The 25,564-nt window shown below is 30.1% G+C and overlaps 1 protein-coding gene across 3 annotated transcripts in view; it reads left to right on the top strand.

Moving 5' to 3' along the window:
• Positions 1–25,564, top strand: part of nolo (no long nerve cord) — a 137,656-nt gene that overhangs the window by 64,174 nt on the left and 47,918 nt on the right. For 2 of the 3 annotated variants that reach the window (XM_065502304.1, XM_065502306.1), the window contains exons 3-11: positions 1,431–1,535; positions 1,626–1,990; positions 4,758–4,923; positions 7,124–7,268; positions 16,171–16,300; positions 17,834–17,936; positions 20,855–20,950; positions 23,210–23,398; positions 24,013–24,245. In XM_065502304.1, coding sequence (XP_065358376.1) covers positions 1,431–1,535; positions 1,626–1,990; positions 4,758–4,923; positions 7,124–7,268; positions 16,171–16,300; positions 17,834–17,936; positions 20,855–20,950; positions 23,210–23,398; positions 24,013–24,245 — 1,532 coding nt within the window. The remainder of the gene's footprint in view (positions 1–1,430; positions 1,536–1,625; positions 1,991–4,757; positions 4,924–7,123; positions 7,269–16,170; positions 16,301–17,833; positions 17,937–20,854; positions 20,951–23,209; positions 23,399–24,012; positions 24,246–25,564) is intronic. The other variant, XM_065502305.1, reaches the window with a different exon arrangement.

The following is a 25,564-nucleotide window of genomic DNA, read 5'->3' on the forward strand; positions in this document are numbered from 1 at the left end:
GTATCACAAAGGGACCAATTTATGAACCCAACTGAGCTGGTTAATACCAGCTGCCTTCATAACCTAACCTAACCTAGCACAGCTTATATATTTTACCTGTTTGGACTATGAAAGTTTTTCAATATTTCTTGATATTTTAAATATAGCCCGGTATCTTATTTGATCTAAATCAGTTTCTCTTATCATAGTAGAATACAATTTATTGCGTAGTGTCTTTAATCTATATATATATAAATGAAATGGTCCATGTATGTAATGACATCACGTGAGAACGGCTGGAGCGATTTGGCTGATTTTTTTTATTCGATTCGAAATTTTCAGGATGGTTTGTAAAGAAAAAATTTCAAAAATTCCGGGTAAAACTCGGAAATTCTTTTTTTGTGAGACCAGTCAACTGTGATAAAAAAAGCTCCCTAAAGTATGCAGTACAAATTTATATATTTTATTTGCAAATAAATAAGAACATGCTGGTGTGAGTGGGTTGGAGAAACTTGAAGAATTATTATTAGTAAATGCTACCGGGCGAAGCCGGGTCGATCAACTGGTATTGTATAAATAAAGCCGACTTTTAACTACTTTTTTTGTTTAACATATCAATGCTAGATTTTACATGCAAAATCATGACTACTCGTTATTCGTCCTTTCCATTTATAATCGTGTTTATTACAACACAAATATTTAATTTGTTGTATCCGTCTTGACTGTCTGTCCTCCTATATGTAATGTCTGTCTTTGTTTATTTGTTAGTTCTGCTATACAGAAATGTTTACCCCGAGTCTTCCTTGGGCTTTTAAACATGTATGACAGACATCATTGTATAGTGTAAGTAATACTGACATGCTTGCTCGCGTCCTTTGGGGCATATAACAATTTTCCAGGCAACGTGTGTGGCATTGCAACAAGACAACTAACACAATATAATGAAATATAACAACAACAATAATAATAACTAAAACAACATTTCAACATTCCATAGTTACTGGCTCACCGACACAACAAAATTATTACTTATACAAATGTGTGTAAGTTTAAATTTTTATGAAGTGCAGAAATATTGTAAGACCCGGTATTTCGTTCGTTATTATTAGAAAGCTTAAGAAAATATATAAAAATGAGTTTGTCCTTATATATCGGAAGTCACATGTTTGTGATAGGTATATACTACATACCTTCAAAGAAACCGGAAACGGAAGTAGCCGCATGTTGCTCTCTTTGATAATGACAGTTAGTCAGTATGTATTTGATTGTTTTGCTTATAACAGGACAAAGAACAGAATAAAAACAGGGAACATAAAAGAAGAAACTAACAAATTAATGGTTACGAAACTAATAATCTCTATAGAGTACATAGAATTAAATGAAAATGAAATTTAAATATGTAAATAAATAAACTTACTAACCCATTTTCATTTTTATAAATTTAATTTTAGTTAATTATATTCATCGATAATGCCTCTGTGGCTAAAAAATTAAATGCCAGCCAAGCCTTTGATAATACCTGGAGTACAGCCACCGATTTGGAAAATGAACTAGAAGTAAGTTTGTCTCTCTCTATCTCTCTTCACACCTAGTATCAATGAATATTGTATTGGATTTTCATGAATTTTTTTATTAATTTAATTTAGTGTATTTCATCACAGCAAAAGCGTTCAGCTAAAAGTATACCCTCCTCCTCCTCCAGCAGCAGCAGTAGTAGTAGCTCTAGCAACAGCAATTCTGGCTCTGGCGGTTGGACCGCCTGGTCAGAGTGGTCAACATGTTCGCGCACCTGTGATGGAGGTGTTATGCAACAAATACGTCGCTGTCAAAATGCCAATGGCTGTAAAGGTGATAGTGTGCGCTATCGTATTTGCAATATGCAACCATGTCCAGAGAAATTGGATTTTCGAGCCCAACAATGTTCCGCCAACAATGATGTGCCATACGATGGTACTTTGTATAAATGGACACCACACTATGATTACGTTGAGCCGTGTGCACTCACTTGCAGGTTAGTATTTTATACAAAAAAAGTGGCCTCAAAGCAAAAAATAAATTTCATATAAGTTTTTCGGCATACTAGCATTATGTTTTTCGAAGCTGACAAAATAAAACTCATGTGTCATGTGGAAACAGAAAAAGTGGTAGGGAGAATGGTGGGAAAAGTTCTCTCTAGAGTATTTTATGTAGTTTTTTTAACACTATTTGTCTAGGATGGAATGAAGCTGTTATATAACTGTTAGTTATTTGTTGCCTGCATGCAACGGTGCACACTGGGTGTTTGTACAGGTTGACCATTTTTGTTGAAAAGCAAAATAAACATAAATTATGTTGCGGTTTTAATGTTAAATATTTCAGCACATAATTTCTGTGCTATTTATATTGACTGTCATCTCTAGCCTGCCATTCTCAATAAAAATTTGTTTTTATCAATGAAAAAATAAATGCTAATAAATGTACAAAAAAAATGTTTAAATTAATTTATATATCTTCGCCTTACCTGCCAAAAGAACTAAGTGTTTTTAAACAACTTTTCAGGAGGAACAAAAAACTATTTATTTATTATATAGAGGCCACAGAAATGTTTCGGAATCAATATTTCGGAATCCATATAATAAATAAATAGTTTTTTGTTCCTCCTGAAAAGTTGTTTAAAAACACTTAGTTCCTTTGTCAGGTAAGCCGAAAATATATAAATTAATATAAACTTTTATTTAAATAATGAGTAAAGCAAACAAAACTTCAAATTCTTTTTCTAAAAATGTCACTAAGGCTGTTTTGCAGTCATGGGCGCGCTATTTATTAGTTATAATTTTATATATTTTGATACAATCTGCTTTTTCATGTTATTTGCGGCAAATTATTTCGTTTTTGTGGTTAAATTTTTCATATAAATGTAGGAAAATAAATATAAATAAATTGAGATAAATAAAAATATAATTTTTTTCGTTAAATAGTTATTTAACAACTGAATTATTTTTAATTTATTAGCAAATAGTAAATAGGGAAATAGTTTATATACAATTTGTCATATTTATATTTGTATGAATAAAATGTAATATTAGGATTGCACCTCCAAGGTCAAAAATTCCGCCCCCTGTCATCTAAACACCAAATTCTAAAATTGTGAGCAAAATCGGATAAAATATGTCATGAGATAAATAAATTTATTAGAAAACAATAGAGAGAGTTATATTTGGCTGTGCCAAATCTTATATACCCTTCACCAAATTATACTTTAAATATTTTTAGGTAAACAAAATTTAAAACTTTTTTTTCAAAATTGATTTTCTTTATTTAAAAAAAAAAATTTTCAAAATTGTTTTTTTATAAAAAATATTTTAGTGGAACAAATTTTTCAAAATTTGTCAAAATTTTTTTTTTTAATTTTTATTGAAAAAAAATTTATGACTTTTTTTCAAAATTGATTTTCTTTATTTTTTAAAAAATTTTTTTTTTCAAAATTGTTATTTTATAAAAAAAATTTTAGTGAAAAAAAAATGTTCTTTAATTTTTATTGAAAAAAAATTTATGACAAACATTTTTTTCGGTGATTTTGACAAAATCGGGATAAATATCCAACTTACTTATGGCATTATATTGTCATATACTTTCAAATATCTATAATTAGATATCCATATTTTCTATATTAATGTCTTAATAATCCAGATCAAGCCTGACCATATAACACCCTACACTAAGTAAAAGAGCAAACACATTTTTCTTTTAAAATTTCAACAATTAATATTTTTGAGTGATTTTCGGAAGTGGGCCTTCTATGGAAGCTATGACCAATTATGGACCGATCACCATGAAATTAGGTCGTATGATTTATGTCTATATGAAAGTTAACTATGTTGAATTTTGTGTGTATACCAATATTTTTAAGAGATTTATGCAAGTTAAAGTGATTTTCGGAAGCGGGTCTATATGGGAGCTATGACTAATTATGGACCGATCATGACAAAATTTGGTGACATGAATTTTGTATATATAAAACTTATTTGGAGCGGAATTTGTGGAGATACATTTATAAATTAAACATTTATGACCGATAAAGTCCAAATTCGGAAGGACATTTGTATGGGGTATAAGTGAAATAATGTACCGATTTCAGCCAGTTTCAATATGCTTGGGACGAAAAAATAATATGTACCAAATTTTATCGAAATACCTTCAAAATTGCGACCTGTACTCTGCGCACAAGGTTTACATGGACAGCCAGCCAGCCGACCAGCCAGACGGACGGACGGACATCGGTTAATCGACTCAGAAAGTGATTCTAAGTCGATCGGTACACTTTAAGGTGGTTGTTAGACTAATATTTTTGGGCGGTACAAACATCTGCACAAACGCATTATACCCTCCCCACTATGGTGGTGTAGGTTATAAATAGGCCAAAAATCGAGTTTGTCTTTGTTTTTTTCATTATATCTCAGCCATTTGAGAGCCGATTTTAAATAGCAACCGAAACGGATATATTTGCTATGGCGGATATATTGATGTATGAATGATGTATGTAAGTTATTTGGGGGCTAACGAAAGTTGATTTCAACTTACAGACGGACATGGCTATATTGAGTTGTGGGGTCACAAATGAAAAATTTATTTATAACCTTGCCACTCATGGTAAAGGTTATACAAATCAGCATAGGATAAAAGTCACTCAAAGCGTATGAATAATATAAATTCAAACTGTGTGGAAGACATGACGTATGAGTATTATTTAATTATTTCAAACTAAATATAAACATTTGTTTGTAATTCCTAAATTTCAGAGGCCGACCCGCCCACTTAACTGATGACATTTCACCAGAAACCACCGGAGACGATTCCGAACACTATGACGAATTAAGTGTTGTAGTGCAATTAAGTCCCAGAGTTTTAGATGGTACACGCTGTCGTTCCGGCAGTTTGGACATGTGTATACAAGGAAAATGTCAAGTAAGTTTTATAATTTATTTTATCTTAAGCTTAAGATTATAAAACTTTATGTTTGTGGCAATAACATTTTTATTTGTTTAGATTTTGCTAGAAATAATCTTTGCCAACATAAATACATTTATTATTGTTGAAAAATTAACAAACATAAAAAAGTTTTTTTTTCATTTTTTTATTTCTTAAAAAAGAATTTTTACTTTTAAATAAAATCATGTTTTCATTGTATGTTTATTGTTGTCAGCATTTTATAAGAAATGTTTTATATTATTATTATTAATTTTTATTGTATTTTAGTTGAAAACTTTGTCTTTTGTCTAAACTTGGTATTATTTGAAAGATGTAAACTCTCAGGATGGTACAATTGAGTCATCACTTAAATCATATTACAACAACAAACAATTTAACAACATTACTGCTTTTATTACGGTTATTGTTATAATTCGCCATGAAACCAATTTCGTCATTTAATATTTGTTTTCAACTCCGTACCTCTCTATTCCAAACAAAATTGTTTGCTATTGAGTTTGTTTTGTAACAAATCATTGCCTGTCGTGAAGCTTGAGTCCCAATTTGTTGTAATAAATGCCAATATGTCGTTTTGCGGTTGCATAATAAATGTTTTTGTTTTCTATGTTTAAATATTTGTTTGAGGTTGTGTTCCCGTTTGCAGTTCCATTTGTAAGGATTTTATTTCAAGTGGTTATTGCCCTGGCATTTGTATTTATATGTTGTATGTTTGTGTGTAAATTGTATATCATTAGGCTGTAACTAAAGTGGGTGTTAGCATGGCAGTGCGATTATGACTATTTAACCGGCTTAGTAGTCAAACAGCTACGGTAGCCAAGGTTTTTGGAAATAAAAACAACATCAATTACAGCCATACAAAATAACGAAAAACTCTCGAGGTTTAAATAAATCACAAAAATAAATCAGTTCACAAATTAAGCTGACAAATATGAATACACTGGCAAAAAATGCAAAGTTGCCAAGTTAAACGTTCAAGAAATATGCAACATTTTTTCCGGAATAGAAAAAATCAGAAAATTTTTGTTGAACGTCCTAAAGGCGTGCCCGCAGAGGTCATTAAAAAGATAGCAGCGAACCGTCCCGGAATACTACTACGGATGTACAACAGCTGTTTAGCTGAGATGTCTGGAAAAAACAAAAACTTGTTCTTATCAGCAAGGGTAGGGGTGACCAAGGATCACCTTCATCTTGCAGACAGCTGTGTATGTTGCATACTGCGGCAAACTGCTTGAGCGACTCATCAAACCTAAACTTGACGAAGCCATCAAAGCTGCTGGAGGTCTTTTATGAAGGCAATATGGATTCCGACCTGAAAAATCTACTATAGGAGCTTTATAGATGAGATTCTAAAAATACAGTTGCCGCGACACCTTCCTCGTGGGATACGCGGACGAAATAGCGGAGGTCATCAAAGCGAGGAAGACAGATCAAGCCCAACGTAGTTTGCGACATATTATGATCCGAAATATGAGTGGGATGGATTCCCATGTTCAAAGAAAGGCGGTTGATCTTATTGGTGATGAAACTTTAGAACATCGTCGGAATATGGGCAGCTTATCCTTATTTTACAGATATTAACCTAATACGCGCACTTCCACTTACATTTGCCGCAACCATATCTTTTCTCTCCGTGTTACAATTCGTTTCCGTAGTTTCTCTGTTATGTTTTTGTTGCTGATTATTAGTTTTCTGGCAAATTTTTCTAAGTGTAGCCTACTTTTAGGCAGCTTTATCGTGTCGTTAATGCTGTGATTATATTTTCTGATTTATTACACATAAGATGTCGCCGTTTGGTATGAAATACTTAAAATGTGTTTTTTTTTCTTTCTTTTGAATTTTTATTTGTTTGTTTTCATAAAACAACCATGAAAAACTGTCATTTAAGCAAAACAAAAAAAAATCCTAAACAAAATGTTAGTCCTTCTGTTTGTAACCACAATAGTATGACGACTATAAGAAGACATATATAAATACCTGCTGTATTTAGATACTTGAAGCTTATTTACATATTTATAATGTTTGTGTTTTTGTTATTTTTTTATATATATTTTTTAAGTAGAATTTTTAGAAGACTTCTTTTATGTTGAGTGTGGAGGGGGTGGCTGGAGTTTTATTTACATAACTTACATTTATTTTACTTACAAATACAATAATTTTTTATTTGTTTTTCTTTCAGCGCGTTGGTTGCGATTTGAAAATTGGCTCGGCAAAAAAGGTCGACAGTTGTGGTGTTTGCGGTGGCGATAGCAGCTCCTGTTCACAAACCCATTATCAATGGGAGATAGCACCAATGTCGCTGTGTTCGGTGTCATGTGGGGGTGGTAAGTAGATTATTGGTTTTATACAATATTATATACATATATATTATCATTATTATTATTGTATCATTGACAATCATGAGCAAGCAGCTCCTTCTTCCCCTTAAATGTGCTTATTCAGTTATGGATATGTTACAATTATGATACCATACTCAATTGAATTGATAACATCACATCCAATTTTATTCCATAAATACTTATACTTGTGCAAAAGTTCCCTTTTTCTCTGGCATACATTTTATTTTGTTACATTGTGAGGGCATGACATGTCACACTTTGCTTTATGATTATGCTGTCTGATCTGTGCCTTGTTTAGTCATGTTATCAAAATCCAGAATCAAAAATCATATTCTGATTTAGAAAGGCAGAAGAATGAATTTAAAATTTAAAGAATATTACAAAAAAAGTATTTCCTACTTTAAGAATTTCCTTCATATATTTCGATTCTCATATATAAATACACAAGTCTGAAAGCAAAGGAAACTCTGTAATCATGCTTTAATGTTTGCTTTACGTTTCATCTTCCTTAACATATTGAAATATGTATGTTTTACACATACATAAGAATGTTTGTAAATATTTTTCCTTCTCACTACCTCTGAGAGTCTTTGTAAAAAACACAATGTTTGTTTAGCAATTGAGTGGAAGTAGTCCTCATATAAATATCAGGAAAGGACGGACGTTTAAATGCTTGAATAAATGATTGGTTCGGTTGTATGGTTGGTTTGCCGCTTGGATGATTGGTTAAGCAAATATAGCCAGACAGACGGACTTATATAACTATTTTAAAATGCAGAGATACAGAAAAACTCAGGCAGATACATATTGTATGTGTGTTTATTTGGTTAAAGGTGTACGTGTGAAAATAATTTTCTCATTGATTAAGCAGAGCATATGTTAAATATTGAAAACAAAAATCATTATAGATTGATATCTTTCCGATTTCAGTCAATAGTTTTCCACAATATAATAACAGGTATAAAGTGTATATTGAATTTTCTTTAAACAAAAAGACTTTAAGAAAATCCTCAGATTATTACAGATATGCAACAAATGACACTTGCCATAAAAGTAACATCGAAACGTATGGTTTGTTTGCTATTTAATAGGCAACGTTGTTATGTTTTTACCTTCTAAAAACGGTGGTTTATTTCCCTTAAATAAACCGGATACATTTTATTGCAAATAAAAGCAGTTTAGTAGTTTAAAATCGTATCAATTCTTTATTTATTCAAATTTACACAACACCAGCTTAAATAGTCACTATGAGTTTTTAATAACACACACGCACTTAAATTACACTTTATAATGTACAAGAATGAAGTTGATGTTAACGCTAACAGCACCTATAATAAAACTAGCTAACTACTGCAACCACAGCCACTATTTACACACAGCGCCATCTACCTTCGAGTAGCTTCATGAATATTCGAAATCTGGAGCTTTTAACAGCTTCAATGTTAATTTTAGCAGTTTAAACATTTAGTGTTGCTATACTTACAAACAATGCTAATAACTGCGTGCTATCAACATTGTTGATAATTAGAAGATTCTGCTGATCGACATGTTTATAAACATGATGAATGTTGTTGCAGTCAGTAGTTACAGACCGTTAAATACAAGTCGCTAACACAAAATCGTAACAATATGTATGTGAACCTCTTTTCAAACCACAGCCATTTTTATACCCTTCACCTTCGTGAGAAGGATATATATAAGTTTGTCATTCCGTTTGTAATTTCCACAATATAATTTTCCGACCCTATAAAGTATATATATATTCTGGATCCCTATAGATAGCGGAGTCGATTAAGTCATGTACGTCTGTCTGTCCGTCTGTCTGTCCGTCTGTCCATCTATCTGTTGAAATCAATTTTCTGAAGACCCCAGATATCTTCGGAATACAAATCTTCAATAATTCTTTCAGACATGCTTTCGAGAAGTTTCCTATTACTATTTAAAATCAGCAAAATCGGTCCACAAATGGCTGAGATATGAGGAAAAAACCAGGACAACCTCGATTTCTAACCTATATATGGATTACTAAGTCATTAATATAGACAATATGGATATCTAATGATAGATATTTCAAAGACCTTTGCAACGACGTCTATAAGACCATAGTAAGTTGGACCTACAATGGGTCAAAATCGGAAAAAAATATTGTTTTCATCAAATAAAAAAATTGTTTTTAAAATTTAAAAAAAAAATTTGAATATTTAAAAAATTTAAAAAAAAGCAATTTTAAAAACCCAGTTCGAAAAATTTTTTTTACAAAAACTGAAAAAAAAAACAACTTTGAAAAAAATTAAATTTTGTTTACCTAAAAATATTTACAATTTGTATTTTGATGTATAATTTGGTGAAGGGTATATAAGATTCGGCACAGCCGAATATAGCTCTCTACTTGTTATATTTGCTTTTGGTTTTTTTTTTTGAAATTATTACATATCTGGTATAATTTGTGGCTCATACTTAAAAAACCATTCATTAATAAAATAAATTAATTTTTTGTTAAGAACTAGTGTGCTGAATTCCCAATAATTGATAAATTCACTGAAATTTATTGTACAATTTCAATTTAGAAATAAAACCATCAATAAATCAATATTTTATTTAAATGTCATCAATAACAAAACAAAAATACAAACGTTTTTAGTTTCAATTTATCACATAAACTATTTTTTATATACAAATTTCTTTACTACTTAATATTCAAAGGTAGTTAAACGAAACTACTAATAATTTATGCCATAAGACAGAGAGAGAGCATGCAAAAGCTTATATAAATAAAAAATGCGCAACTTGACACGCGACATATTTTAACTTTAGGAAAGAATAACGAAATTGAAAGTAGAAGGTAATAAATTACAATAATTCCATACTGTTACATCAATGATTGACAAATAATAGAAGCATAGATACATTCAAATTCCTGTACACAGGATGATGTAGAGTGGATCCTTTCATTTCTACAAACACTCAAATAAAAATGTTGTATGTTGTTATAAATAATAAATTGTTTAGCGTGACAATAAACGTCATCAACTACTATATTTACATACACAAATATTTATATGGCATACTTATATATATTTATAACTTTTTAAGAAGTGCCCAACACCCTCAGGTTCTAACCGCCTCTATTAAAATGTTATCAAAGCAGAAACTAACTTTATATTCTTATACCCATTTAAAAAAAGTTGAATTGATAAAAAAAAACAAATGAAGTTTAGCCAAATATTCTACCGACCACAAATAATTTTAATTGTCTGTTTCATAAATCAATAAATCAAAACCAAATGGTGATATAAAGGTTCTTATTTTGCACAATTCACCTAAGGTCTAAAATTGTTCCCCTTCATCTACAATTCTGAATTTGATAAAACAAACAAAACTTTTATTGCATTTTAAAAATTTAAATTTTCCAAAAAATATCAGCTAACATGTTTGTGAAGCTCGGCAAACCAGCCAAAACGACACCAAAGCCAAATATTCATGACGCCAAGGTATTTGGTGGAGTAAAAGGATCCTATCTATTATGAGGTGCTGAAATCTGAAGAGACCATCACAGGGAATCATTATCGAATGCAACTGATTCCTTTGAAGCTAGCATTTGCCGAATATGTGGCCAGACATTAAACCGTAATATACCATCATGAGAATGCTCGGCCATATGCTGCAATACCTGTTTAAAAGTGTTTAGAATAAAGAGTTTCCGATATTGGCTTGATTCGTTCTTGGCCTCAAAAGATGAGCAGTTCTTTTAGCTCGGAATATGTTGCCAGAAAGATGGGAAATGGTCATTGCTAACAATAAATGTTTTAAAATAAGAGCTAAACATTTAAAAAAATTCCGCAGTTTTAAGTCATACACCCACTAGTCAAATTTGTGGATTCGAATTTAAAATTGAGAGAGATTTGGTTCCGCTATTGGCAAAAATCCAGACTATTGTAACTAAAAAACTTAAATTTTAATTTTTAAATGCGAGTATCTCGTAAACTATAAGAATATTTTTTGTAGGTCTCTTCAAAATCTTTCAAATCGGATTGAGAGTAACAATTTGATATCATTTTTAATGTTTTCTTTTTGTTTCATTCAAACCTTTCCATCAAAAACATTTATTTAATAAAAAATACTTTAAAGAGCGATTCATTTAGTTTTAATACTCCACACATTTTAAATTAAAATTGTAAATCCCTTTTATGCTTAACATTTTGCTTAAATTATTTCTTACTGTATTAAAATTTCAAAGAAACATGTGTCTCAAATATATTTAAATAATATTTTAACCACATGTGCTGTTATGTCTATTTTAAAACATTTTTCGACTCTAAATCAAGTACTCGTACATGCTTCAAATTTACGTATGCTCAAATAAATTTTGTAAATTCTGGTATTTTATTTAAAATAAAGAATTCAATGAACTCGATAAATACTCGTAACAAAGCGCAAAAATACTCCATAAACTTGTTGTAACTTAAAATATACGGTAGACATCTGTATATGGAAATAAAGCCTGCCTACACATGTCAATATATTGCAGACATAAACACACTTGCAAATAGAATGCTTGAGAACAAAGAAAGCGAGAGGTAAACACACTGCCTAGCTACTGGCTGTTAGCATAAATCCTTTATACAGGAGACTGTTAAGTAAAACTCATATTTAACAGTATGAAAGACATGTTTAAATACAACATACGAACAAAGCAAATTCTGATGCATATCATTTGGTATTAAGTACACACATAGATACACTCCTACAAAGTCTGTGTCTGACATAGATGTTGGAAAGAGTTTGTGTTAAAATGTAAATATGTATGTAAATATACGTATGTGTATTATATATCACTTACCTTAAAGTGTTATTTCGTATAGTAAACATCGATTTGCCAAAGGCTGCATTAATAATGCAAGAACGTTAACATTAATGGTTAGAATTTCAACCAAAAGTGATAACCCAGCAAACACAATTTGAAAGCAAACATTTTAGAAAAAAACACTGCTGATTTTTGAGAAACCCACAAATTGCAAATATTATCAAGCATTCTCAATTTTGTTACCAGGTTTGCTGGGTTTTACTTGCTGTATTTAACTTTATACAAATATATTCGTGTCTCTGACTTGTAACATGTGCCTGTCTCATTTCGTATTAATTTATTTACATACATGTAAGCAAATTGAACTAGTTTAATGTAGATTTGTGTTAAAAAATTCAAATCCAAATACATCTACGGATTACAAAAGGACTATCAAAAACTGAAGCATGTGCTTATAATGTCTGTCATTAATGTCATGACGAAAAAATATATAAAGATTAACGAAATAATATCAGCGTTTGAAATATAAAAACAAAACAGTGATAAACAATATTCTATTCAATCAATGAGCTAAATAAACTAAAACAAAATCAATTCTAACTCAATTATTGAGATCATCCTGGATTAAATTTCGATTTAAATAGCTGTTAACAATAAACATGTAATTTTAGATAAATAATATAATTTGGCAAAGCCCTTCATGTAATGAAAAACCATGGTTGTGGTGACCATAATCGAACAGCGTCATATTACAATTGTATTCTATGGTTTTTGTCATATTATATTATGGTTCTTGTGACCATAATATTACTAATAAGCATCGTAAAATATCATAATATCATAACAATAATTTCATTCCTAATTAGAATAATATTTTGTTTATTGATAATCATATTATGTTTAACCCATGATATTCTAATAATAAGACAACTATAATATGGTGTATGACTTAAAAATGCGTGATTTTATTTTATTTTGAAATATTTGTACAATATAAATTTATATAAATTATTGGCCAGTGTTAACTATGACCATTCCCCAGCTTTCTGGCAACATATGGATTCTGAGCTAAAAGAATTGGGGCCGAATTACCGCATTCGATATCGAGTAAATTCGATCGCAATTTTCGGATTGGAGATTACGGCATTCGATATCGAGCATTTTGTTATAATTACGACATCGAAATCTTTTTTCGATACGATAGTTCATTCGATCACTAGTGCGGTAATTCGGGTCCTGATCATCCTTTGAAGCTAAGACCGAATCATGCTAATTTGGATACTCTGCTATGAAGTGAAACGTATCCCAGAGAAAGCGATCTACAATGTCCAAAACAAATAATAGTCGTCTTTCAAGGTCTCAATTTACCTGATTTTGGATGAATCCTGCCGTTCGAAAACGTTTTGATTTTCGAATTGCTGCCTTAGTAGCTCCCAATGATTTTGCAAGCTCTTGTTGAGTTTGACAAAAATCTTCATGGAGCACTGCCTCCAATTCTTCAAACTTTTTTGTCTGGCCTGTCTTTGTCTTCCGCGTCAAATTCTCCACTTCTTCACCGGACAAACCATCTTTAGCATATTAAAGAAATAAAGCAAAACTTCCCGCATATGTTGGTACAAAATTCGACATTTTTGAAGCAAATAAACTCTGCTGTTTACACTATAATGTTCAATAGCTATGTAAGAATAAATTACAGATATATACATTTCATTAAAAACAAAATACGCTTTCAAAAGAGAAACCAAGTAGTTATTTAAATAAAATGTATTTAATCATAAAGTTTTTCTGGCTAACATTTATGAAGGCTTAGAACATAGTATAGTTGCCGCAACCATGTCTTTTCTCAGCATGTATTCATTATATCGATTTTGTCATATCTTCGTTATGTTAATTTGATAGTTCTCAAGACTAAGGTTATTCAAATTAAAGTTTTAAATTTATTTTTTAAACCCTTGATATCACTTTATAATGAACAAATTTGTAAATATTTAAATTTAATTTCAAAGTATCGTGAGCAAAAAGTACTTACTATTTAACTAAACACATTTCTACATACGTATCATTATGTAGCCTAGTATAACTTTTAATGATGACCTGTTCCTTTTGAGAATTTATGCGCATTTTGAAACAATTTCAAATTTAAACTCTTTTTATCATCTTAGAAGTTATTATCCTATTATAAATTTCTATTTCTCATAATGAGAACCAAATTTCCAAAGTCCTTCTGGAAAAAAGTTAAACTGCTTTAGGGCTTTTCCAAGTAAAAAAATCGAATGCAAGTGATTGAAGAGACAAGATAAAGGTTTTTGCAGCACAATCTTTGTTAGATGTTTACTGAAGATAAACTTGTTTTTTTAGCAGTGGTTGCCAAGCATAGTCACCAGGAGCCGAAGAAAATCGATTAGCTACCTGTCAACGATGTTCACAAACATATTCAGATTATAATAGAGAACACAGAAAAAACTATTTCTTAAACCGTTTCAATTCAAATATTTGTCACCTATTGAACTGGTTTCAATTATTTTATAATTGAATCAAGTATTCATGTGCTCAAAAACAAAATTTTCTGATATTTTCTATTGAATTTGATTATTTTGACAATTGAATATACAATTTTCGTTATTGGTTGAATTTCAAATACAAAAATTATCTATTCAATAATTTTTGTATTTGAAATTCAACCAATAACGAAAATTGTATATTCAATTGTCAAAATTATCTATTCAATAATTTTTATATTTGAAATTCAACCAATAACGAAAATTGTATATTCAATTGTCAAAATTATCAAATTCAAAACTCAAAATTCAATAGAAAATATCAAAAAAATTTTGTTTTTGAGCAAATGAATACTTGATTTAATTATGTAGTAATTGAAACCAGTTCAATATGGGATAAATGTTTGAATTGAGATATAATTTTTTTCTGTGGAAAGTACATAACATGTTATTATTATATAAGTTTCATGTTCTCATTATGCCGACTACTGAGTTTATTGACTGAAATCGTTTTGTTTCTGCTTTGTGACCAATTTTAAAACCAAAAGAGTGGGTTAAATTGTATACTTTACTTTAAATAGCAAAAGTATTAGTTATTTAAAATATATAATAACTAACAAGATGAACATTTTTAAAATAAAAGAGGTAGACATAAACCATTTGGATTAGTAATCTATATAAATGAAAAAAATCTTACTGAATATCTTTTATTATTAAATACAATTATATATTAATAAATAAGACAATAATGAGAATAAGTTGCCAGCAGAAATTTAACATATTTACCTTTACCAAATCGATATAGCTTAGTGAGCAAATGTGCTAAGTCTATATTTTATGAAAATTGAGATTTTAATACAAAACTTTAAAATACACTGTTCACTTAAATAAGGTTTACAATTATTTCGTTTGTTCTCGTTATACTGTGGTATACAAAAGTGTTAAGTCCATTATGTTTTAATCAAATGTGCTAAGTCCATTTTTTTGTAAAAATTACAAAATTATTATCTCAGTCATACCAAACATGTAAGAAAAATATTTAAAATAAGGTATTTTCGAGGGATTTTCTATCTCCTGTAAAATTTATGAAAAGATACATATCATGTTTGCACATTAACCTAACCATATTAATGTTTGTTTTATTGATCACAAAGAACAACAAAAAACTCAGTAATAAAAATTCGAAGAAAAAACAAAACTCTTATTTACTTATTGGCTTTTTACATTAAAACCACTTAAGCCACTTTAACTGCGTGACACCTTCTGTGAGCTTAAAAATGCTACAAACATTAAGTTTGTGTTTTTCTATTGCTTTCGATTTTTCTTCTGTTTTACTTCCGTTTTGTTTTTAAAAACGAAAAATGGCAGGAGGGAAATATAATTCGTGTTAAATTTATGTCGGTTTTATTTCAAGAGGAGTATACTTAATATCGATTTTATATAAGAGCTTAAGCAATGAAAACTGCATTTTCAATTGCAGAAGAATAGGAAATTTTATTTTTCTTCTGTGTTAAAAAGTTGCATTTTATGTTTTAATTTTAGCAATAAATTTTTAATTTCTTTATTTTTCTCTTTTGCATTTAAGGCTACAAGATGTCTCGTGTTGCATGTCGAAGTCGTGTTACTGGTGCTGAAGTAGATGATGCTCTCTGCAATGTTGCTAATCGTCCGGAGCCATCTGTGGAGCTGTGTAATACTCATACCTGCCCACCCAGGTAAGTTGCTTAAAAATATTCAAAACTTTAAAACTTCTATTGGCACAAATGCCTCAAAGTTTTACAAGGAAGAGAGTTGCTTTTAGTAGACGTTATATACAGAAATGAAAAGTGTTTATACCTGTATGTGAAAGTGTTAGTTGTGTGGTTTACTTTGTATATAGGGTGATTAATTTAGAGTTAAATTGTTTAACATTAAATCCTTAAAATATTATTGTAAGTCAGAATCTTAATTATTACCCGAAATAACAATCTCTGACATTTAATTTATAAGGATAATTTCATACAGCGCGTACGCTGTAGGTGGTCTATCACTCTCTCCAGTTTCTAAGTTTTGAATCGTTGCTGTCTTATTGACGAATATTTTTGATTTCATATAAGCCCAAAGAAAAAAATCCAGAGGTGTGTTTATTTTAAAAGATTAGTTCATTCAAATGTTGGAAGTGACTAAGCAGAAAGTGGTACATTTGGAAAATCAAATTTTCGATCACTCTTTCCAGCTTCTAACCACCATTTTCTCAATCTCTGGTTATTTTTTATCGTGACGATAAACTGACAGTTCTCATACAAAAAAAATGTTAATTGGAGGTTTATCGTTACGAAAAACGATAACCAAATATTGAGAAAATAAGGGTAAGTCATGAATCGTAGCTGTCTTATTGACGAAAACCTTTGGCTTCATATTAATCCAAAGAAAAAATTCAGAGTCAGGCAAATTTACAGGTTCGGAATACGAAATTAGCTGCTCACATGGAGACATTGCGGTTTGAATCTTTATTTTATTTGTGAAAAAAATATGAAAAAAAAACCTCTTAATGAATCACCCTGTATAAAGTAGAGTGAGTGTTCAGTTAGTTATTCAGCTTTTACTGCTGTTTTTGCTTTTCCTTTCCATGTTTATTATTGTTGCTTTTATTTTGTCATGTTCCTGGTTACAAAACCTCAAAATGTAATTTAATGTTTGGAAGGAGGTTTAACTGTAATTGAAGTTTAGCAAATAACATGCAAAACCAACTTTAAATGACAAAACAAAATTAAATATTCTAATTAAGCACACATTTTTATTTTAAATTAAAAATTAAAAAGGGAAATTTTAGGGCATTTTTTTAAAATTAACTGAAAACAAAAAATTTAAAATTATTTTTTTTTGTTTGTTTTCCTGAAAATTCTCTGGGGAAGGTGTTATGGTTTGCGCTAAACGATGCCCGTCAGTCCATCCGTCCTTCTGGCTGTCTATAGCTGAAGGCACACATCCTAAAATCACTTAACGAACATAAATATCTTAAAAATGTTGGAATGAGATTCTTTATGTATTCCAGTTTTTTAGAAATGTTTTCTTAAAGCTACTTTTTTATATTGAATATTTTCCATGACAAAAACTAGCAACCCCATAAACTATTATTCACTATCTTCTTCCTCTAAAAGTTACATAGATAATTTTTGTTAACTTTGTTTAATCATTCTATTATTAACTTGTTTCTTAATTTAAATTGCCACTAACTATTAAATTTGTGACTGTTCTTCCGCTTGCAGATGGATAGCTGATGACTGGAGTCCATGCAGTCGTTTGTGTGGTCCAGGGGTACGAGAACGTATGGTGGTGTGTGCCGAGGAAAATAACGGCATAAAAACAAGAGTAAGTTTTAAGTTTCATTATTTTTTTTTCTCCACTTTTAGTTTTATAATAAAAATGTTGAAATTTTTTTTTTTTTGTTTCATTTTTCACAAGAAAAAAGTACAAGCAAATAAAAAGTTAAAATTAGACATGTTTAAATATGTTGTGTGTATGTACTAGTGCTGCTAATAGTTTGTTCATCCTACCTCTTGTTATACTGGTTCACAAAAATATGAAAAGAGAAGGAGGGTTTTGAATGAATGAACTTAGAAATTACGTTGATTGTATACTGCTACTGCTATAGCAGCAGCAATACGAGTGCAGTAGTCTTAGTATTTTAGAAGGTTGCTTAAGGCCATTTAACATTAACTTCTTATACAAATTTACTGCAGAATAAGTACTCCTTTACTGTACTATTATATAAATACATATTACTCATTAACATCCAGAAGGTCATAACTCAAAATTATCTACAAGACATGGTTCCGACTGAAGTCTTTCAGATAATCCAATTATTTGTAGATACTTTAGTTCTTTTAGAAATAATCTTTATGAACACGCGATTTAGATAAAAGTTTTTTTTAACGAAAATTTAAAAGTGTCCATTTTTCTTAAAACCATGTTTTCGAGTTATTACTCTTTTGTCGCAAAGTAGCGATAATAGGGAATATACTTACGTGCATGCATGTTTTTTATATATCACTATAAGTAGACTCTTTTTAATGTACGTTTTCTATGTAAGCGGCCTGGAAAAGTGCTTACATATGGGTAGTTTCACATGAAATTTAACTTTTACTTACACTAAAGCTTAATATAAAATTAGAATTTTTTTTAAATTCTTTGCTTTTATTTCGAAACAGTTGTGCAATATAAATTTATTCAAAGTATTGGCCATTGTTAGCTATGACCTGTTACCATCATTCTTGCATCATGATTTAATGTCTGGCCGCATATTCTGGGCGTTTTTCGTTCAAACGAATCAGTTTTGTTCAGTACAGGTTCTCTGTGATGATCTGGCCAGATTTTAGCAGATCGTAGTAGATAGGACCCTTTTGCTCCCACCAAATACAGAGAATTACCTTAGGGCCATGGATATTTGGCTTTGGTTTCGATTCGGCTGGATGAATTTTTTACTCAAACCGATTTTTTTTTTTTAATTTGCCAAGTTTGGATAGGATTGGGGGTGGTATGTCCGTTTAAGTGAGCCAAGTTTTTCTTTACACGCTTTTGCATTATGTTATCTTTCCGGATAATATAAAAATTGTATAGTCCCGAAGAAATTTTTTTTCTACAAAAGAAAAAATATATGGGCTTTCTTGGGGAAAAACGTAAAAAATGCGGTCCTTTTTACAAGTTCCAACTTTGGATGCGTATAACTTTTTATGGGGAAGAGATAACTGTTAGCAAGTTGTTTTTATTTTATTTAGAATTTTATCGCCAAAATAGCTGATATTTTAAAAATAAATTTCGAACCTCCGTAGTCCCGCCATATCAAAAAACCATAAAAAGATCGAGTAAAATTTCAAAAAATAAATCAATAAACCTGAATATATCTTCAACTAATAGAGATAACCTACACTCGTAAGAGTATTTTTTGTAGATCTTATGATTCGAATGATCTTCATATTCAAAATTTCAGCTCATTCGGATGAAATTGGATTTTTTGCGATTTTTTTTAAAAATTTGAGACTCGAGGTGACCAAATTTGAGGGGCTACGTTACTTGCCCCCATTAGCGCTAGGAAGCTGAACAAACGTAAATCAACTCGAAAACACCTCAGCTCAAACCATGTGAAATTTCGTAACAATATCTTTAATAGTTCCCAAGACACCGAATTATTTCCAAAAAAAAAAGTTTTTAAACTACTGTGCGATGGAATACATTCACCATAAGCTTTGATTAGCAATCGGTATGCTTCAATGGCACTTTTCTTCAACTTAAAGGAGTAAAGCAAAACTTCCCGCATATGAAGCTTTGTAGGCACAAAATGATCAAAAACTAGGTGTGATTAAATGACAGTTATGTACTCCTCAAAATGACATATAATTTATTTAAAAAAACGCATTCAAAGTCAAACCCCCAATAATTTATTTTCAACAATAATATTATAAGCATGTTTGACTTGGATCTTAATATGGTTAATCTCAAATATAATAAATTTGTGCTGTAATCATAATTTAATCATGTCACTTATCATGTTTTTAAATAACCATATTATGGTTGATATGAAATTATAATGTGGTTGGATTCAATCATATTATGGTTGTGATAATAGTAGAACCTTGATATGAATACACATGATCTTATTATGATTACTAGTAATCAAATCATAATAAGAAGCTATCAAATTATAAGATCATATTATGATAAATCTAATCATAATATAACACTGTTCCATTATGGTCACCATCCATGTTTTTTCTTCGCATGAGGGTTGCAAAAGAATGTCTCATATGAAATAATAATTCATTTTATAAATGTGATTAAAATTGTTTTCTATAATCCCTTTAAAAAGAAAGTCGACTGACAATTCTTCAATTTTTGGTTTCCTTAAAATAATATTAGAAGTTTAAATTCTGATACCTTACCAATTTTGTTGATAACTGTAATATTTAATAGCAACTCCCCATATAAAATTTTGAGTGGCTTGGCAAAAGCAGCCGCAGCAGAGAGCCTAACAGTTGTTGTAAAACATTCTAATATGTTGGCCACTGGTAGGCTGTTTGATGAGGAGAATCATGACTATGATGTGGCTGCTTATAATGATAACGAAAAACGTCTTGTAATTGCTAGTGTTAACAACTACTTGTAACATACAACAACTTTTACTAATTTCAGAGCTAAAAGTACTTTTTTTAGTTTGCTTGTTTTTCTTTTATTTTTTTTTTCATTGTACAAACGCCTACATAGTTATATTATTGTACTTGTACTTATTGCAGGTTGCGGACATAATGTGCCCTTTACCAAAACCGCCAACCCAAGAACAGTGCATTATGGAAGAGTGTCCAAAGTGGGAGGCTGAAGAGTGGACGGGCGTAAGTAAAATGTTTCTTTTGTTATATTTTATTTTCAGTGCAATTCAAACATCTTTATAGGGGTATTTAAGCTCATGTTATGTTTCCTTTTTACTCTTACTGCTGTAATTCTTAAAGTTCATACATACTATAAAAATGTTTTTTAGACCATAACTTTAAGTAGACTTTTTTCTAATGTTCCAGCAATTTTAGTTGGTTTATTTTTAGAATATTTTGTTCAAAAGTAAGTAAGTTTAACATTTGGTTTCATGCTTCTATATTTTTAAGTATAAGTTTTTTGGGTTTTTTGGTTATGTTTTTTATATTTTTTTGGGGTTTTTAGCAAACTGTCTGTGTTGTCCGCAAGCATGTCGAACATGTTCATTTGCGTTTTACATGCAACTTAAGTTTTGTACTTGTAGATAACATGTTTTTTTTTTTTTGTTAGAGGTCAACTATCTTGGGTTATTTTTCAACAAATTTTACTTGCTTTGTTTTAGAAATCCAACCAGTAGTAAAAAAACCAAACTAATTTAGTTTGTTTTAGCTTTTGTTTCTAAATGTTTTCATAAATTTTCATCTTAAGTTGCTGCTGCTTTTTGTTTGTTTTTTCTAAACTAACATTGTTATTTAAATGCTTAACATATTCCACAACTAAATGAACAAAAGTCATTATTATGATTATTTTTTATTTTTATTTTATTTTATTTTCTTACATAAATAAACCAGTAGAAAGAAATGAAATTTGCATTCAGATTAACGTTAATAACAATATGATAAATATGTGTTCTTAAATAGGGTAGTGGATAAATATATATAATGTTGCAATCTCTCACTCAGGATTTATAATTTCTCAGAGAATATGTAAATTTCATATTTTTAAATTTATTTTCAATTAGGTAGCCAATTACTAGCAAAAGTTTAGCTACATTTACCCATAGATGTTTAAATGTAAAATACAAAACTTGTCTGACATCGATAGGCTATTACAATATTCAAACCCGAAATTTTACATTTTCAAATTTTTTTTTTTTTAAATTTTGTTAAAAAAAAATTTGAAAATTTTATTTTTGAATCTAATAAATACTAAATGAGGATTATCAATATGTGACAATAAAATATTTTTCTGACCTAGGAGTCAATTATGGACCGATCGTCACAAAAGTTGGTAGAAAAATTTAGATTCATATAAAACTTGATTATGTCTAATTTCAATGCTCAAGTAATTTTCTGAGGGGGGACTATGGGGACAAATACTGCTATATTTTACATTATTTTATGCTATATTTTACAGTATCAGAGTATCAGAGTATTTATAACTAATTTGTGCAAAATTTTATCAGGATTTATAGGTTAGAGAAAGGACTGGTTTGAAATTGGAAGATTTCGAGAAAATTTTGATTTTGGTCACAAATTTGTTGAAATTGTTTCTTAATAATACATTTCGCAATCAATTTTCTAATTTTTAATTTCAGATTGATTCTTACGGTGGCTAATTTAGCATTTATTTGAATCTAGAAAATTTGTTTTAATTTTTTGGAAATTCGTTAAAAAAATTTTGGAAAATTTAAAATTTGCGATTTGAAATGTGCCTGAAATTTTCTGATCTTCTCGGTATCAAGTTATAATGGATTAAGGATGTCTGAAAATGTTTATATTTAATTGATATCTCTAAACTTTATTGGCTTTAATTTTCAGTATTCTTATTGTAGATGACACAGAACAATTTAAGACCCTGGAAGCATGGAAAATCGAAAAAATCCAATATAAGGGCCACCCTAGACTTAATATTTTTCAAGCAAGCACGTTGCATTAATATATAAATTTGTGAAGTTTTCTTATTCACGTATAAACAGACATACTCACGTACATTATTTTACATATAAAATATATGCAGATTACTCTGCTGGAAAAAATATAAAATTTTGATTAAAAAAAAATAAATATGTGAAGAAAAAAATCCAAAAGTCAAAAAACCTTAAATGCCTAACTTACTAACTGACACACTTCACACTGTCTGGTGTATTTTTTCTAGTATAATTTTACAAACACCCACATTTATGTATTTATATCTATCTTTCTGTCTTTGATATGAACTAAAATTTACTTTCAGTTTTTTTTTTTTGTTTACTTCATACTTTTACATACGAGTATAAAAACTATATGAAACATGAGCACACATTTATTCCGAGAATCATCACTTTCTGTTTTGCATAATTTTTTTTAACTTTTTTTTTCATTTTCTTTCATTCCCTCTACTTTCTTGAACAAAAACAAAAGTGTTCCGTATCCTGTGGCCAAGGTATACAGATGCGTGGCGTTGAATGTAAATCACCCAATGGCAGACTGAGCGCCAAATGTGATCCTCAAACAAAACCCTCCAGTGTACAACAATGTACCACAGGTATTTCATGTAATGGTGGCTCCATGAGTGGCGGCAAGATAATTGTGGGTAGCAGTGGTCCTCGGGTAAGTTTAAACAAAGTAACAAACATTATTAAGTTTAAGTGAGAAAAAAAAAACAGAAAAATATACATTTGTTACTCTGTTAACAAACGAATAAATGTCCTTTGTTAAGTTGCAAAATTGATAAATATCCTTAAGGAATATATTTTGTTAGCTTAGTGTTTAAATGGGCTAAGTCTGTATTTAAGCAAAATTTTAAATAAAAATCTATAGAACAAGTAATATGAATTTTATAGTCTAGTAGCTTTATAGTCTTCATATAGAGCCTTTCAATTGAAATTTAAATCAATGACAACTTTCTCATTAAAAAATATATATGTCTTAAATATCTTAAAATATCTTAAAATAAGTAATAGAATTTTGCTAAAGTGTAAATTTGTTATTAGAAACAATATAGTTTACTACGTTTTTTTTCACTCCTGCGAAATTTATTAAAAAGGACTTAGCATATTGACACACTAAGCTAACCATTTACAGTTTATGAAATTTGTTTCTGCTTTTGCAACTAAACTATAAAGACGTATATAAACACCTACAACTAATAAAAATTATAACAAGTCTGTGTTATTATTATAAATATTATTAAATTGTCTTGGTTTTTTTTTTGTTCTTTAAAGAATCCCATGGAAGACGATGACGATATGGACGATGAAGAAGAGGATGATGAAGATTCTGATGATATGGATGATGAAAATATATCATCAGATGATGCTTCCTATAATGATCAACCCTCAATGTATTCCCATCACACAATGAGTCGTTTACATCAAGAAGAATCAGATGGTCCCCGGACAATGCGTTTAACATCGGGTGGCTATTCGTCGAGGGATCATGAACCATCGGAACCAAGGTAAGTCAGAAATTTATAATCAGTACCTTCCTATGCAAATCTATTAGGTAAATAATTCTCAAAAATACCAGCCAAATCCCAGTTTCAGACAGACAATTTGTTCAGCAGCAAATTCAAAATATTTTGGTAATAACCGATATATCCGATTAACATAAAATATACCTTTAAAACGCTTGATTTTTTTCATATTTTTAGCTTTTGTTTTGAAATATTTGTACACTATAAATTTATTCAAAGTATTGGCTATGACCATTTCCCTTCTTTCTGGCGACATATGGATACCGATCCAAAAGAACTGCTCATCTTTTGAGGCCAAGAACGAATCAAGCCAATATCGGATACTCTGTTCGAAAGTGAAGCGTATCCCATCGATCGAAACAAATAGTAGTCGGACGGGGCACGGTCTGGACCATAAAATGGCTGAGGCAAAACTTTCCGTCCTCTTCATTGTATATGGTTTTTAACAGGTATTGCAAAATGTGACCGATCGTTGTCATGATGGAATATTACGGTTTTATGTCTGGCCGCATATTTTGGATGTTTTCGGCCAATGCTCGCTTCAATCGAATCATTTGCATTCGTTACAGGTTCCCTGTGAAAGTCTGGTCAAATTTCAGCAGCTCATAATAGCTCCCACCAAATTACCTTAACGCTATGGATATTTTTCTTTGGTGTTGATTCGACTGGTTGGCCGGGCTTCACGTTATTGTAATGGCTCTATTTTTCATTGCAAGTAATGATTCGATGCAAAAATTATTATTCAATTCGCATGGTACCTAATTTGCCTGCTTTTGGATAAATACTGCTGCTCGCAAATGTTATGAAATTACTGCCTGAGTAGCTACCAATGAATAGCCATTAAAACTTAGAAAATTGCATCCTTAACTTTCACTTAATTAATTAATTTAAAAAAAACGAGTAAGAAAGTATTGTCGGTCAAGCCCGACCATATAATACCCTACACTAAGTAAAAGAGCAAAAACATTTTTCTTTTAAAATTTCAATAATTTACATTTTTGAGTGATTTTCGGAAGTGGGCCTTATATGGGGGCTATGACCAATTATGGACCGATCACCATGAAATTAGGTCGTGAGATTTATTTCTATATGAAAGTTTACTATGTTGAATTTTGTGAGTATACCAACATTTTTAAGCGATTTATGCACGTTAAAGTGATTTTCGGAAGCGGGTCTATATGAGAGCTATGACTAATTATGGACTGATCGTAACAAAATTTGGTGACATGAATTTTGTACATTTAAATCTTATTTGGAGCGAAATGTGTGTAGATACATATATAAATTAAAGATTAATGACC

This window comes from Calliphora vicina, chromosome 2 (assembly GCF_958450345.1).
Source record: "Calliphora vicina chromosome 2, idCalVici1.1, whole genome shotgun sequence".
Taxonomy (NCBI): Eukaryota; Metazoa; Arthropoda; class Insecta; order Diptera; family Calliphoridae; genus Calliphora; species Calliphora vicina.